Raw genomic sequence first — 16,195 nt, forward strand, 5'->3', positions numbered from 1 at the left:
ACGCCGACGGTGTCGTTCTCCCACGGGTGTTGCCCCGCGAATTAACGCTCAATTTGGCGAAATGATTCGATTTTCACCAGCTCTCGGGCCGGGGCCGGCTGACCGTGAACACGGAGCTTAAAAACTTGACGGGAACTTTCACAGACATTCAAATCAAACGTCGTTCATAAAGACCACATTAACGATCTCTGATTTCAGTATATTCCATTTTTTAGGTTAAATTTATTGTACCTTAACCTGTGTTTAATTACTGTAATAAAATAATCTAGATAAAAACAATATTTTTTATCCCAACCATATAAACAATCAGTTCCAAATGTATCAATAATCTGTAATGGTTGTAATCGATATCAATAAGTATCGATTACAATATATTCCTGCCGAGTGCTCATGCCCCCGTGGTCTGTACTGTACGAGGACCTCTCGACTCCTTCTTTGTTTCTCTAACAATCCCTATTTAAAGCCCACGATCTGATAACAGAGTGCGTGAGTTTGTTTGGAACACTCTGTATACAATCACAGATGACGGTTGATGTTATCAATTACGTCCGTTACCGTTCGTTTGAAAGTTGCAACTAGTTTTAAGAATCCTTCAATATATTAATTTGGTTAGTTTTTTATCTTATTTGTTAACTAATAATTAATGTTTGTGGTATCGTAATACAATATTTAAAATTTCAATCGTGTCTCAGACTCCTACTCATTGCAGCTTCTCGATACAAACTTGGATCCAAATCCAAATAAAACAACAGTGTACTTAACTGTTGTTTTATTTGGATTTAGGATAATTTCTTAGCACCACTATAACAAATATCATTTACATAATTTGCTTAAATATTTTTATTTAATGATATTGTATATGTTATTAAAATTCAGTTTTATTTAGTGTGCCAATAATTTAATAAATGCAATACAATATTAACGCATTTTGTACTGCTTTTGTTGATATTTTGTATTTTTTATATTAGTCAAGATCTAAATGAAAAGAGGTTCAGTTATGAGAGCGTCCCGAAACAACTCCTGGATAGATGACCAAATCAAATAAATTTTATAAGTATTACTTTAAGAAGTAAAAGAGTCTTGGTTCTTATCTAACGAAGTATTATGTTTTGCCAATTCAATTAAACTATCGAAGTTTTAAAAAACAAATCCTTTTATAAGTTATGTGGATTTACGAATATTATATCAGGCAGAATATCAATTTAATAATTCTCCTCCTCCGCTACTTGAACTTGAAGATATCTGAAAAACTTTACGAGTTTAAAACTATAAAATTTCGATTTCAGAGACTGTTTATTAAGAAATACTTTATTAACAACATAATTTGTAATTGTAAACATTAAAATGATATAAGAAATGCGGTCCCTATCTCTTTAAGTCATCAAACTCATCGGAAGAATCAAATAACGTGAATCGAAATGTTAACAATCACAGCAACAATTCAGCGACGTAATCAAGTGTGTGAAAACAGGCAATTTGGTAGCCACACGTCCACGGCGTCAGATTGTGGCGACGGTGGCCGATTTGTTGCCATAAATTAGCGCCGTGATTACTTCGGGGGCGGACCGGCGGCCTCGACAACTATTGTTAACGTTTTGAAAAGTATTATACGAGTGTAACCACTGTTATTATAACACGACAAAGCTTCGATAACACATTGTTATACAGAATTTATATACAATAAAAATATTGTTTTAATTGTATTCTACAATTTTAAGTTTTATTTAAAATACATATATAAGTGTTACTTCGTAACCAGTGTTGGATGTAATTCAGATTTCGTTGTATTTTAATACAAATTCAACTTCATATTTACTCGTCATTCCTGTACAGAATGTTGAGAGCTATATATGGACAGTATCAACAATTCGAGAATCAACTAAATATACAGGCTGTTTCACAAATGTCTGGATCTCCGAATATCTGAACACGACCGCACGCGTCCGAGGCGGTCTCATTGATCCGTTAACCGGATTTGTCCGGTTGTAACCGGTTACGGGGACCGGTTATATCCGGCTTTCGCATGCATAGATACGAGCTGTGCAGCCAGCGTGCAACTAATACGAATTAGAAAATTGAAACTGTTCGCTGTTAGATACGGTCGGTACTGTTCATAGTTCACTCCTACATACCCGAGTTTTGACTCGGTATTGGGTTTTGAGTTCAACTGACACACGGTAAATTTTGCAATATACACGGCGCGGTCCATGTGTATATAAATGTAAAATAATATATTTAAAGATAATAAAATGAAAGTGATTGCGACAGTCACTATCTCTTACATTCACTGCATATATTTTATTATAAGGCTCTATTGAATTAGTGAATCTTAACATTTTTAATTTTCTCCTCTTTTATTTTGAACTGAGAGCGTCTAGTGTCATAATGTAACTATAGGCTTTTATTTCAGCGACGCGTCTTCCGAGCCGAGGCCTCTCATCTCCTAATGAGCATAATCAAATAGGTGGTAGGGTCTAGGAAGGTACAGCGGAAAGGCCCAGGGCTGACAATGACGAGCCGGCCGCAGGCGTACACTAATTGTCTAAGTGCATAATGAACTTGTTTGTGACAACCCTATGCAACTTTGTAGAACTCGACGATGAAGTTTGATCTCTAATGCAGCATCGTTAGGGTATCTTCTAGACTGCTAACATTTTATACGGATTCGTTGTTTGAGATGTCCGTTGAGTGTTAATGAGTCTTATGTTTGTACTAATAAGGTCGGTATCGGCTCGATCGTTATAAGTTGTATATAATTAAAGGAAGCACCAGTAACACTTGTTGTCACCCTCGGCGTTGTTTGCGTAGCTCCGTCATTGTGTTGGAGTTAATTAGAAAGTTTGTAAAAATAACCAAGTTAACAAGAAACGCTATTTAAATATGCTCATATTTTGTAATTATTTTAGACTATATTTTTTTCGGATATCGAAATCAAAAGTTATTCATTCACTATAATAGCGTAATATTAGTCAATTCGTATTGTTTTCTCATACTAGTGATGTACTACTATATACTATTAATTTTAATATCGTATTATGCACTCGTAAATATTGCGGACTAATTCTAAACATTGTCCATAAACAACACCCACCACTCTTGTAAATTTCATTTCTTAATGAAGCAATAGAAAAATATTTGATGTCGGCTTGATTTAAATTTAATAAACATAGTGATTTATGTATACAGATAAGTAAATAATATGCATTCGTAAGTTATTTTTTAACACAACTGTTATGTGATGTAACTGTCAACAACAGTACACAGAAAGGACTTTGACATTACCAGCACTTCGACCACGTAAACACACTCTATCGTAACTAAATAAGGTTTATATTTAAATAACAGTTAATTATCATTAGAATGTTCAGAAACAAAGCGTTAATAGCGGTTGTGAGGCTTTCAAGACGTTTGTTTTAATGTTTTATACGTGTTTTGTAATCTGTTGTTCCGTCTTCACATTGTTTTATTGTGATTTTAACGAAACGTAAATTACTATTCAAACAAAATACTAATAATGATGAAGTTGTCGTTGTTGTTACGTATATAATTTCACATTAAACACAACAAATCAAGTTGAATCAGGTCCCAAAATCTTCATACAATAATATCGGTGTACAAACGAAATTAAAAACAAAAAAAAAATACATAAATTGATATTATAATGTTGTATCTCGTTAAGCATTATGTTAATTGGATAATGTTTTTAATATACATATATATAAATATATGTATATGATTCCAGAACAATACATACATTATTCTGATTGCCCTACGCGAGATGGTCGTAGCTCCCTGATACAATGAGTATTATCGTCGGAGCCCATTACTGGAGTGCATCCTTGCTTAAAAATAATAGATCCCTTTATACAGGAGGGCTCGGTGACACCCACCACCCGTTAGGACACACGATCATAGGTATCATACGTACAAACACGGGTTAACTTCATATGGATTGATTAAAAATATACAATAATTATATCTGTGTATAAAAAGATTCAATCTTTATTATAGATAATTATTATTTGGTTCTGTTACTATGTTCCAACATACCGTGGATTTAAATGACGGTTGAACCGGCCATAAAAATGCTGTGTGTCGAGCGAGGTGTCAAGGGAAATTTGAGTAAATTAAAATAGGAAGATAGGGCGAATAAGGCTGCGACCTCCCATTGTTGTGTATACGATCTGGATGAACCTAACTAGCTCTATGTCGCCGTCTCTATCGTCGGCGATGAATGTGATAGAGACGAGGCGGTTATTAAATCCGAGCTGGTAGTGCGGCGGCTGGTTCCTAGTAAGTAATTAGGAGCGATTCTTTTATAGAACCCATAATATTGTTATACTTGACGGTTAAGAACTCTAGGGCTCATTTTCTTTGTTTTATTTACGATTAATAGAAAATTTTGTATTTTGCATATATATATTTTTTCGTTTCAATAATTTTATGTTTCATGAATTGCGTAATTTTTGATATTATCCGTTTGTTGTGTAAGTCATTTTTATTTTTATTTAAACAAATGTTATATTGATGTGGGAATAAAACGTATGAATAAAATTAATAAAAAATAATAATAATATAAAATTTAGTTAAGTTGTGTGTGTTTATGCAGTATAAAAATTTTAATTGTTAGTAAAGTGTACTACACTATTAGTTAATTACATCGTAAAGCGATGAAGCTTTTTCATAACAACACAACAGAGCGGCGCACGACAAAGTTACTTTTGTAAAAATTATTCTATTATTTAGAAACAATAACTTTATAATTTATTTGTTTGCGCAAATGTTTTATATTCTTTATTTTTTTAACGGCTCATCTATTTTATGATTTCAATAAATCTATCTTTGAAAGTCTTTTGATAGATGGCGTTACTGTACTTATAAAAGTTTATTACAAATCAGACATTACGCTTTTCTAAATCATAGGCTCTATTATTACTATATATTGTGATGGAAATAAAGAAGGACAAAATTAAAGTGAAAATATTAATGATAATAGGTTTTTTTTCATATAACATATAATTCTTAGTTGAATTTATCTTATTAGAGTCGTTATAAAATTCGTGACAGGTGAACGACCATTAAATAGAAAAATATAACATCATTTCTATGATTTCTGCTATCACTTTATTTAGTTTGAAAGTATTAATTAAAATGAACAGTTCCTATTTAGTCGATATGTTTATTAGGTTATAATCAACAGATGGCGCTAGTTGTGTCTCATTTTATAATCACAGAGAAAAATTATTTTATACTGAAATAAGATTAGAAAAGTACATACTTTTTTCTAAATAATTTGTAGGGATTTTTCATTCAACCATTTTATTAAATACGGTTCGATATGACACTGCTTTTAAAAGGCTTCTAAAAATTTGATCAATGATGGTCTAATTTAACGATGGACAAGAATTTAAGAAGTTGGTTAAAATCTATCAAGGATCTATCAGGGATCCCTGAAATGGATTTAACTTTAAAGCCTTAAATGTAATTTAAGGTTTTGTTTTGATAATATTTTATTTATTTGAACCATACGGACTAACATACAAGGTAGACTGCCTCATGAAATATTTCAACACTTCTCATTGTTCTGGCATTATTTCGGTGGACATAAGAACTGCTCTTTAACTAATCTTCATAATCTTTTAATAGTAAGATATTTGTAAAACATGATTTTAATTTCCACATTATTTTGCCAGAATCGTTAGTCCGTTTTAAAGTAATTTAAAGTGTTCCGGAGGAGCACACAAAGGCACAATACTGTCTCGCTAAACAGCAATAAAAATATAACAAGAAATACACGTTAGCTTAGGAAATAATTATTTTATTATTCTCATAAAGAAGCTTCTTAGAAGCATTTCCTTCGGACGACAATAGCCTGGATCGCTCTCACACAATATTTCACTCTAATTCAATAATTTTAAAGTTCAATTTCGGTGACATTGTAACTGTGAGTCTGTTATGGGATGAAGTAAATGTTTTATGATGGTATCTAATATTTTTATGGTGGCCGTACCGTTAGCGCTCTTTTGTTTCAGTGTCCGCAGAAAGCTCTCAGAGATAATAATGATTTGAAGCGTGACAGACGCCTCCACAATGAATGTTTTTATAGTGACCATTGCTATGTCAGATTTAACGAGTTGACTCTGTCGTCTTGATGGTTGACAAAAGATTTACAACTTATATTTAACATAAAATAATTGCTTTTCATTATTCCCGAGAGAGATTTCACTTTATGTATCACCGGTTACTTTATCTCGTGGAAACTTTAATTACAGTTTTGTTATGTCAGATGTGACTCGTTGTTTGATCAGTTTTTTAAAAACCTTCTAAAGCTATTATTTTACGATCTCACGACCTGGCCGTCTCCATTACTTTTCAATAAATATTTTATTTTATAATATTAAATTTTAATACATAATTATATTTGTTTTATCAATATTTATCCATAATTATGATATTTCGATCGAAACAGGTAAATTTATTTTTGCTCTTTATATTTTTTCTTACAAATATAAATATGAAATTAAAGTTCTCTAGTAGTGTTATCAACAGAAATAAAAACTTTATTTTAAATCATCTATTAAATTATATAATAAATTACTCGTATATTAACAATTAAAAAATTGACTTAAAGCGTGGAGTGTCTTTGATTCATACAAGAATAATAAACAAGAATATCTTTAATGAATATTCCAACAACAGTGTAGGGTAAAGCAAGTAGATACTTTTATCACAACAATAAAAATATTTTTTTAATAACAAAGAATGAAAACTTGGCAATAAAGGTAAATGTAAGAGTTCTGTTACAGCGGTTATATCATGCATAAAGTAGTGTAGAGTCCACGGTATGCCTTCAAACAGCTGTACGGAGCTTATGGGGTATTGTTGAGAGAGAGACGGAGAGATCGAAGAGCTGGCTGCGGACAGAGACGGTGACAGCGGTCGAGGAGGGGCGCAGGCTGTGTTCTTGGAGCCCCCATTGGTACGAGCCCGGACGCCCCAGACCGCGCCTCCCTCTCGCCGATACCCACGCGAACACTGCCAACAGCCGTCAGTCTATCGGCCGAGTTCGACGCGACACAATCGCCTCCTCGTCTGTGCCCATTCAGTATTGTGCCATACATAGCTGATGTTAAAAGTTCGTGTTTGAATACAATAACCGACATGTCGACTCTCAGTCATCACCCGTACGCGTTCTCGATGCACCCTGGCATGTTACCGGAGTACCCGAGCGCGCCGCAGCCGCTGCCGGCCTCGTCGCCGCAGTCCGAGGGACACATCAAGCGGCCCATGAACGCCTTCATGGTCTGGTCCAGGCTACAACGTCGCCAGATCGCCAAGGATAATCCGAAGATGCACAATTCGGAGATATCGAAACGGCTCGGAGCCGAATGGAAGCTGTTGTCTGAAATGCAGAAGAGACCATTCATTGACGAAGCAAAACGACTCCGAGCTCTCCATATGAAAGAGCACCCCGACTACAAATACCGGCCACGAAGGAAGCCCAAGCCACCGACAGCGGGAGGAGCTCCGGGCGCTGGAGCTTTCCCGAGCTTTCCACTGCCTTACTTCGCGGGTCCAGCACCGACCGTTGGACCGTTGGACGCCCTTTCATATTCGGCAGTGCCTCCATACTTTCCACATCAGCTGGATCACTTGCAATTCTCAAAACTAATGGCTCCGACCGAGAAGTTGCCGACGGCATCTTCAGCTGCCGCTGTGGTGTCGTCGTTCTATTCATCACTCTACACACAGCCGGCCGCACCTCCGAAGCCGTTCCCATCTCCTCTGTTCCACCAGTACGGAGCAGCGCCGGCTTCTCCTGTGTCTCCGGTGACTTCCACGCAGCACAGCCCTCACGACGACCAGCTCAGGCGGCCGGTTTCAGTTATATATTGAAGACCAACCTGCCTTCCTTGAAAGATATTCCCCAGTCCTTCAGGGTTCGGCGGCGTGTGCAGTGTCAAAGACGATATAAGAATCATATGAACATTATTTATTATTTTAGTATTACGCTTAGTTGAATAATGAGACACGAGGATTTCGTAACGAGCGGTTTGTAAATATGTTGAAAGTTAATTGTAGGCCCTTTAGTGGGCATGGTTTAAGTTTACTTAACTGTGATTTTTGTTTCGATTCGTCTTCAGATATATAAGTTTAATAAATATTTGTCAGTGCGAAGTGAGAACGGTACCAAAAAGAGATTATTCTTGTAGTTGTCACTATTTAGATGTAGTTAACACTAAACGATCCAGACTATTTCTGTCGTCAACTTGTATCTGTTAAGTTTGTCTAACGCTATCCAGTGTTTGGACGGCTCGTTTTATTGTCTTATTTATTGTCAGTGTAGACGGAAAAGCTACGATTTGTAAATTAGTTGTTTTAAATGTAAGTTAGCTCACACCAATGTAAATAATACTTGATAATTCTGAATCGATGTCATAAAAAACTATGTACTATAGAAATGAGTAAAAAAATGATTTGTTAACGATATGCGAATAAAGTGAATTGTTTTTATTTTATATGTTTTGTTTTCTTTACACAGTTAACATTTATTCATTAAGTGTGACAATTTTTATGAGAAAATTTTTGAACATTAAATGTTCTTTACATCTCAATAGTTTTGGTTTTGAGTCATGAAAGATTTTTTACGGTCTTAATGAAGCAATAGTTCGGTTACGGCTGTTTAAATATTTTGAAAAATAACAAATGGTCTAAGAGAAAATCTATTTTGAAGCGGATAACAATCCGACGGCACGAGTCCGAGTTGCTTTATCACAGAAAATTAATAACGATTCGAAAATAGTCGAAAAACAGGAGTCATTTTTATTATTTTCTTCCAAATTTAAGGTGATTAAATATTCGTAAAGTTTATTTAAGAAGTATGTTTACTTTACCATTACTTTACTTTTATATTTACGTAAAATCAACTCGAAGTTTAATAGACTTCCAAAAATTTATTCTTTATTAAGAATAAATGTTTCGTCGGAGGTCATCACGATTAACACACTAAAATAACGTGCCTCCGTTGGAATCTATAAATCTGAATGCAAATTGAATAATCTTTGATCTTGATTTATGTTATAATTAGAATAATGTTACGAAATATATCCGTTACTATTCATAATTATATCCATATATTATATTACGTGTTGCGTATTATAATTTTGACATTAAAGTCCAAGAATAGGAAACTGGTCCGCTAGATGGCGTTAGCAGTTAGGATATGAGTGAAGTGGGCTCTAGAAGGACGTATAGAAACTAACAATATTTGATTTTTAAAATCAATTTAATGATAATGTAAATGATTATAATGAATACTTAATTTCTTATGATTGGAAAGTTAATATATTTTTATACATACATAACACACGAAATTTATTAAACGATTTGTTTGCAAGCGAAGTAATATTAAAGCAAAGTGTATATATATGGGACATTTCTTAGTTAAATAGACATTATCCTGTGATGTACTTGATTACTAAGTCACCCTCGGGCGGCGTTTTTCAATACTTGTTTTATTTCATTTTATTCCTGGCTGTCAGTTTGGCCACCGATGGCGCGTTTCAAAACAATTGTGTGTAACCGATCGAATCTTTCCGTAAGTGTAATTGTTTGAAAATATAATGAAGTTAAATTAATTTATCTATATAATTCAGTTTAAGTATGTCGAAAATTTTTTGATTTGTTATGTTAAATAATAAGGACTCTTGTTTGCCTTTGCTTGTTAAGATAATGATAATTGTTGGAAATATTAAAGCTTTATCTCGTCGTAAGCCGTTTCGTTTGTCTCGCGGCCAAATATTTAAAGGATTTGTGAAACTTCTGAATGAATCATTAGTTCCCGTCAGTCCATTGTTCTGATCAGCGATCTCATAAAGTGTTCTTATTGAGCTGCAAGCTCGGTCTGTCTCTACATTCAATACAACCTTAGATTACTTATTAAATAATTTATGAAACTCGTTCTCTGTTCTTTTCATTATATTAGACATCGAACAAGAGACTGTTATTAATAAATGTTTATTACATGACAGCGCTTTCAATTCGATAAGTCGAAGCACTAGTCTGAGATGTCGTTTATAAAATAATAAAAAACAAATCAAACATATCCTAGCCGCAGGTTGTTCGCTATCAGAATATATTTTCCGTCGTATCAATACGAAGTCCTCGATATTTATTTAGACGGTATTGTGGAGTTCGATTCCCGGTCGAGGCAATCGACTGGCGGCATCCAGCGAACGCAAATAATTGGACACCACCGACATTACTGAACATTTCTCCCTGAATATTTATACAGCATGTTGAGTTTTCCATATAAATAAAATAAATAAACGAATACAACACAAACATGCATCAAGCGACGTAACTTTTAATTAATACAATTCATAGGTCTTCAATCAGCTCTACCTTTCCTTCCTACACGCACCCAAACTCTTTTGTATCAGTTATGCCTGGATGTAATTATTCTCATAAAGATTAATCGTTTAACCTATGACGTCATCAAATCACCAACTTTGTAACGGGGCGCAAGTAAAATAAGCGTTCAATACAGGCAGTTAATTAGCCAGTGACGTCATCAACATAGACACATACTCGTCGGGCTGTATGTTACCAGATATAGTCGTGAGTTAACACGCAGCTACATGTCTCAGTGTTCGTGTAATGGAATAATGTAGTATGGACAGTATCCAGCTTACCACGAGCGAGGAAAGCCATTCTATCTCCTATACTTCTTTGTTATTTTGATGTTTGAAAATGATAAATGATGTCTCTATCATTGAGGACCGTTCACCGTTGTCAAGATTAATTAAAGCCAAACTGTTGCCTAAATAGTTAGTTAGTCAAGAACGGGTAGCTTTCAAAGGCCGTAGTTAGAGCGTTTCTTTGTGGAGCTCGTGGGTTGTTTACCTCTTGTTGTGTCATTACGATATTTTTGATTCCGTGTCTGTTATTGTGACAGTAAATAAAACTCACAGCCATTGTTGTCGGCTGTTAGTTGTGTAACTGTGGTTGTTGTAAACAACAATTATACTATAACTAGAACATTAAAAGAGTAATCGTATATAATTATGTCTTGGAAGTATTCCATGAAACAAAATTAAACATTTCACCAATAAATCCTTAACTTATATGGAGTCTTATTTCGCGAGGGATTATTTTCCCCTACGTATGCTAAGAATCGAAAAAATAGCTGTTCAGTAAGCACACACAAATAAGGTATACATTTTATTGTGTATTTTCTCGTATTCAAACCCTTATTTCGACTCGATTTGTGATTCGAATTTAATGCCATCGATTTTGTTAGCGTCAAATGTGTGTAATACCTTACTTTGAGTACGTGTTTGTATATGTGAGAGGCATTGTTAATGTAACCTCTTAATAAAATATTATATTGGCAGCTTGGTTAGGTAAAAAATTATATATAATACGTATCGCAATATCCACATCACTGAGTTCTGTGACTCTAATACGCTTGTTATATGACTTATTCTATGTTGCTTCATAAAATAATTTTAATAATGGCTTCATCTGTTAATTGTTCTGTATCAAGATCTCCTTTTTAAGAACAAATTCTTCTGATTAAATACATTTCCTAAACACCGACTAGACCATAACGTTTTGTTGATTACAGCTACATCGATCGAATTAGGTTTAGTATTTTTTTTGCTATTTAAGATTTTTTTTTTTTTTTGTTTGTGTTTTCAATAAAATTGTAAAACGAATAAAATGGACTTAAATCTTTTTTTCAATGTATTCAATTAAAAATATTATTTTCTCACATCTCTCTGAGATCCCAGTGTGATGTAGGTAAACGAAACGAGAAAAGGGGTCTTAACAGAAAGACTGACAAAACAGTGATTAGGGGTCTGTAGCTTCATTTGGGGGAAACCTAAAAAGTACTGAGATTTTATTTGCAGTACAAAATAATTGCCCTGTATACTATACTTCGGTGTGGTCAAGTTAAGATATCTAATGAGAAATCCGTCTTAATATATTTAGCAGTTGAAATTCCCAAGTCCATTTTATTTCCCAAGTCCAACATTAAACATATTTAGCCTCCATTACAAGGCCTCTACTTTTAAAAGCTCAAAGTATGTTATTCTATAGTTTAATTGAAATTAAATAGTGATTTAATACGTCATCACCAGTCCCATTGAATTGTATTTGACTAAAGCGTTCCGAATCGTATTATCATCGGTGATGTTACCAATAAAATTATACAGATAATTACGAACATAGAGCCCATGCGAAAACTGTAGTTCGGTCTCTCTGAGATAGGTAGAAGTTAAAATAGGCCTTATTACTAGAAGTAATATAATTCAAATTGTATTTTTATTATAGAAGTGTGACCGATGGTTGGGTTAAATGAATATATTTTGAATTTTATTTCAACGCATCTGAGTCGTTTTTCGTTTGGATCGTCCGCATTTTTCGGGTGGCGACCTTTGAACAATGTATGAATATATTAATTTGTAGCGGCGAACATTTCTGTTTTAGTTTCTATTATCCGAGTGTTTTAATTGTTAAACTTGTGACGTTTACATCGGGTTAATGGTTTTGCGGTCGTTCAGAGGTTATTTACCCTTTCAGGGGTGTTTCGGACGAATGTCACTATACAGTGAAGTTACTTAGCAATGTTGTCCGTTTATGTAACTCTTGTGTAATTGTGTTCGTAGAACGGGCTCAGTCCATTTATTAATTGTTATAAATGTATTGAGTTCTAGGTTAACGACTTCACGGAGTTCGTTTTTGAAGCCTTAAGATCTAAGAACATTGATTCGGTACCACTTCCAAAGTGTGTCCATATTATTTTTGTACAATTCCAAATAGAGACCACAGACAACACAATGGCTAACCGCAATTATTCAAAAGCGTTCATAATGATGGTATTATATCACTATAAATATAACTAACAATATGTTTGTCTGTCACACACCACGTGGGGCATAACGCGAATAAACGTCACCCGACATGTCTTGTAATTTATCTTTTCAACAATAATTTTTACAGCGTTTTCCTGCATCCACCCTCTGTGATTAATGATGGATGGATTCCTGAATAATTACCAAGACTTTTAATATTCAAGTGATTTTTATACGCCACCGTGTACCATTATGATGTCTATGCCGTTGTAGTAAAGCTCACATTGTTTTGTTTAAGTCGGATGACCCTTAATATACGTCTCGACAGTGTAACGTGACATGTCCCGGTGCAGTCTACGAGCTGAATTCGTTTTAAACGTCGAGTGTTACGGTTCATTTTCCTTAAACGCTTCACGAACAACCAACAAAGGCGAGAATACTATAGAATGCAAATCTCCAGCGGAGTTGTAAGGGTAGTGCGCGTTATTAATTTGTTATAATTGTCCCCCGTCTCATATTTGCTCGCATGTGGCATTTTTATTGCGAATTACTCGCGATCATTAATAATGTTTTTCTTTTCAACACTCAAAGTAAATGTGTTTCGAGTATTCTTTTATTTGGTGCATGAATTAGATTTTTTTATCCGATTCGGAGTGGTTCGATTGTGTCGCGTATCGCTTACAGCGGTTTATTCATCAGATACCAGTGTGAAATATTATTTGACAATTAATTGTCGCGTTACAGACATTGTTGTGGAACGTTACTGGAGTTGAAGATTTCCTAAGAAATTACAGAGCTCTAAGAAATTAAATGAGCGGCTGAAAGTTTCGCCAGTGGAGTAAGAATTCTCTGAGCTGTTAAGTTTTTTATTCACACTTTCATATTTAGCCTTTTTATTATAATACGACGGCGTTAACGAATTGTTAGACGCACAACTTTTAATAGCGTAAGTTAGCCTCGTCAGGTGAACAACATCGGCACAAGTAAATGAATGATTGATGTTTCTGAATCAATACATATTCAAATATCATTGGCCGTAATGAATGAGAGTCACCGAGCTATGAATGAAAACACTTAAAAGACTTCATATTAATCTGCAATATTCAAAAGGATGTTGAATGGCGTAATCGTTAATTTTATAGCAACTTTCACACACCGCCATTGAAATCACCCTCTGTTTGAAGAGGAATTATTTTGCATATCCATTATGTCGCGGAACCCTCCGCTAACATTTTAATGTTCTTGTTTATTTGTCAAATTTGGTTTGATTTGATTTAGTGATACTCGAAATGATTATCTTAGAGACGGGTCGATCGTTTTTTGATTTGTTACAAATTTTTTATACAAGTGAGCGCTGCGTTTCCTAATTATTTATATTTAACATTAGTATTAATATTAGCTATGTAAATACTTATTAAACCTGGTAATTTTTAGGATTATTACGAGCATTTTAATTTTGTTATAAATTACTTATAACGTCGGCCTTAGTGTTACTTTTAATTCTAAAATCAAGATACACAAATTTACGTCGTAGATATTATAATAATCTATTAAAACAACGAAGCTCGTGAGATAAGGAGAGCTATATAATTTTGTTTAAAAGATATTTGAATTTAAATTCTTTAAATTAGAACATACAGCATCCAATATTGAAAAATGCAAGTGAAGTCGAAATTGTAAAAACGAAGCATAAATCCTTACCACTTGTGTTTATAGTGAATACCGACCAATTAAACCGTCATTTAAACCAATAGGTATATATCGATTGGGTTTAAAAAGCGTCGCTAACGACGGGGCGAAGGACTTCCGTGTGGTTTGTCGCCAAGGGCGGTGAGGGCCACTGAATATAACGAGCTGCCTCTACCTCAGATGATTAGCTGGAGCCTGGAAGGGCTTAGTTATGTTTAGAAATTATATTACGCGTTTATTATTGATAACATTACGCTCCACTCGTAAACAAACATCGCTGACTAGATGTACGTTACATGAATCGTAGATACATTATTTAAGAAGACGTAATTCAGTTAAATATATATAACGTATAAATGACAATAATAATGTTGTGGAGACACATGGTTGGGTTAAATTCGCGAAATGGGTCACGTATTGTTGAAGCAAACAAAGAAACAATCGCATCCTTGTGTGATCGCGTTACGGATGCATGAAAGCGTTTATGACGTCCGTAACATAAATATTAAGGATTTGTTAATATTGTTTCCGATATCTTTATGCGGTAAAGTATTTTCGGAACTATTAATAAAATACATGTGTTACACAAAGCGCTTAAGTTTTCCAACGGAAGGAAGCATCGAACCAATAAAACGCTAAATAAAAAATAGCCTTCAACGTTTGTAAACCTAATCACATGGCCACTCCAAACTATTATATGTGAAGTGGCTCCTTGTATCAATGTTACTCTGTTATTCTCCCTTTGTCCGTCACAACATTCAGACGATTATTAAATTGTATTATATAATAATATTAAAAAGATATATCTCGTACATTAGATTCATTGAAAGTCGTTCGCGCGCGAAAACTGACGGAACTTTCCGGTCTTGAAGTGCTATCATTCAGACCATCCCTTGTTTAATATAAAAATTATTTAAAAGATAATGTGTCTTATGACGTTTTATTAAAATTTAAATTTAAATGATATTATGTAAGTAGAATACTCTTGTGTAATATTACAAGTGGCCGCATCCGTTTTGATATCGATAGCCTCTCACATAGCGATACACACTCGTTAAGATTGCTTAACTATTGTCGGATTTATTAAATAAAGAATTGTATATGGAGGTATGTGAAAATAATATGTTTTTGTTTTTCTAACATCTCTATTACAGCTATTACTAGGAAAGTAAAAAGGAAAATGTGTGAAAGAAATCTGAATTTGCCTTTGAAAAATGTTTTAAAAAACATCCTTATGTTGCCTACAACTCCCAACATACTATATAAATCATTAAAATTCATAATAAAGTGTAAAATATTCTAAAGAAAACATTTTTTGCATGGAAGATATTTAAAAATTTAATACACGGAGATTATCGTTAACAGTTTTATTTTAATCATTCATTTGGATCTTAATATGTTTCTAATAATAATTTATTTGTGAACATAATTTTTTTTTATGATATTTTGCATCCAATAGGTGTGTGTTTTTTAAAAATTAAGTTTTGACGATGACGTCACAACGCTAAATGTCATTTAACAAAACAATTTCGATAGACGCAAACAATGTTATGGGAGAAAGATAAGTCTATAAATAAATATATATTAACAACATATGCAATAACTAAAATTTATATTTAACTATGGTATATACAGTGAACAAAACG

The 16,195-nt window shown here is 33.9% G+C and overlaps 1 protein-coding gene across 1 annotated transcript; it reads left to right on the forward strand.

Annotated features, from left to right (window-relative positions):
• Nucleotides 1-7,007: 7,007 nt before the first annotated feature.
• Nucleotides 7,008-8,519, forward strand: LOC116765257 (transcription factor sox-3-like). The gene has a single exon (XM_032654682.2). It carries the CDS (start codon nt 7,162-7,164, stop codon nt 7,894-7,896), a length of 735 nt encoding a protein of 244 aa, XP_032510573.1. The 5' UTR covers nt 7,008-7,161; the 3' UTR covers nt 7,897-8,519.
• Nucleotides 8,520-16,195: the final 7,676 nt, after the last annotated feature.

This window comes from Danaus plexippus, chromosome 2, assembly GCF_018135715.1.
Source record: "Danaus plexippus chromosome 2, MEX_DaPlex, whole genome shotgun sequence".
Taxonomy (NCBI): domain Eukaryota; kingdom Metazoa; phylum Arthropoda; class Insecta; order Lepidoptera; family Nymphalidae; genus Danaus; species Danaus plexippus.

What these genes read in the sequence shown, in the direction of transcription:
- LOC116765257 (XM_032654682.2), top strand. Translation starts at nt 7,162, where the DNA reads ATGTCGACTCTCAGTCATCACCCGTACGCGTTCTCGATGCACCCTGGC.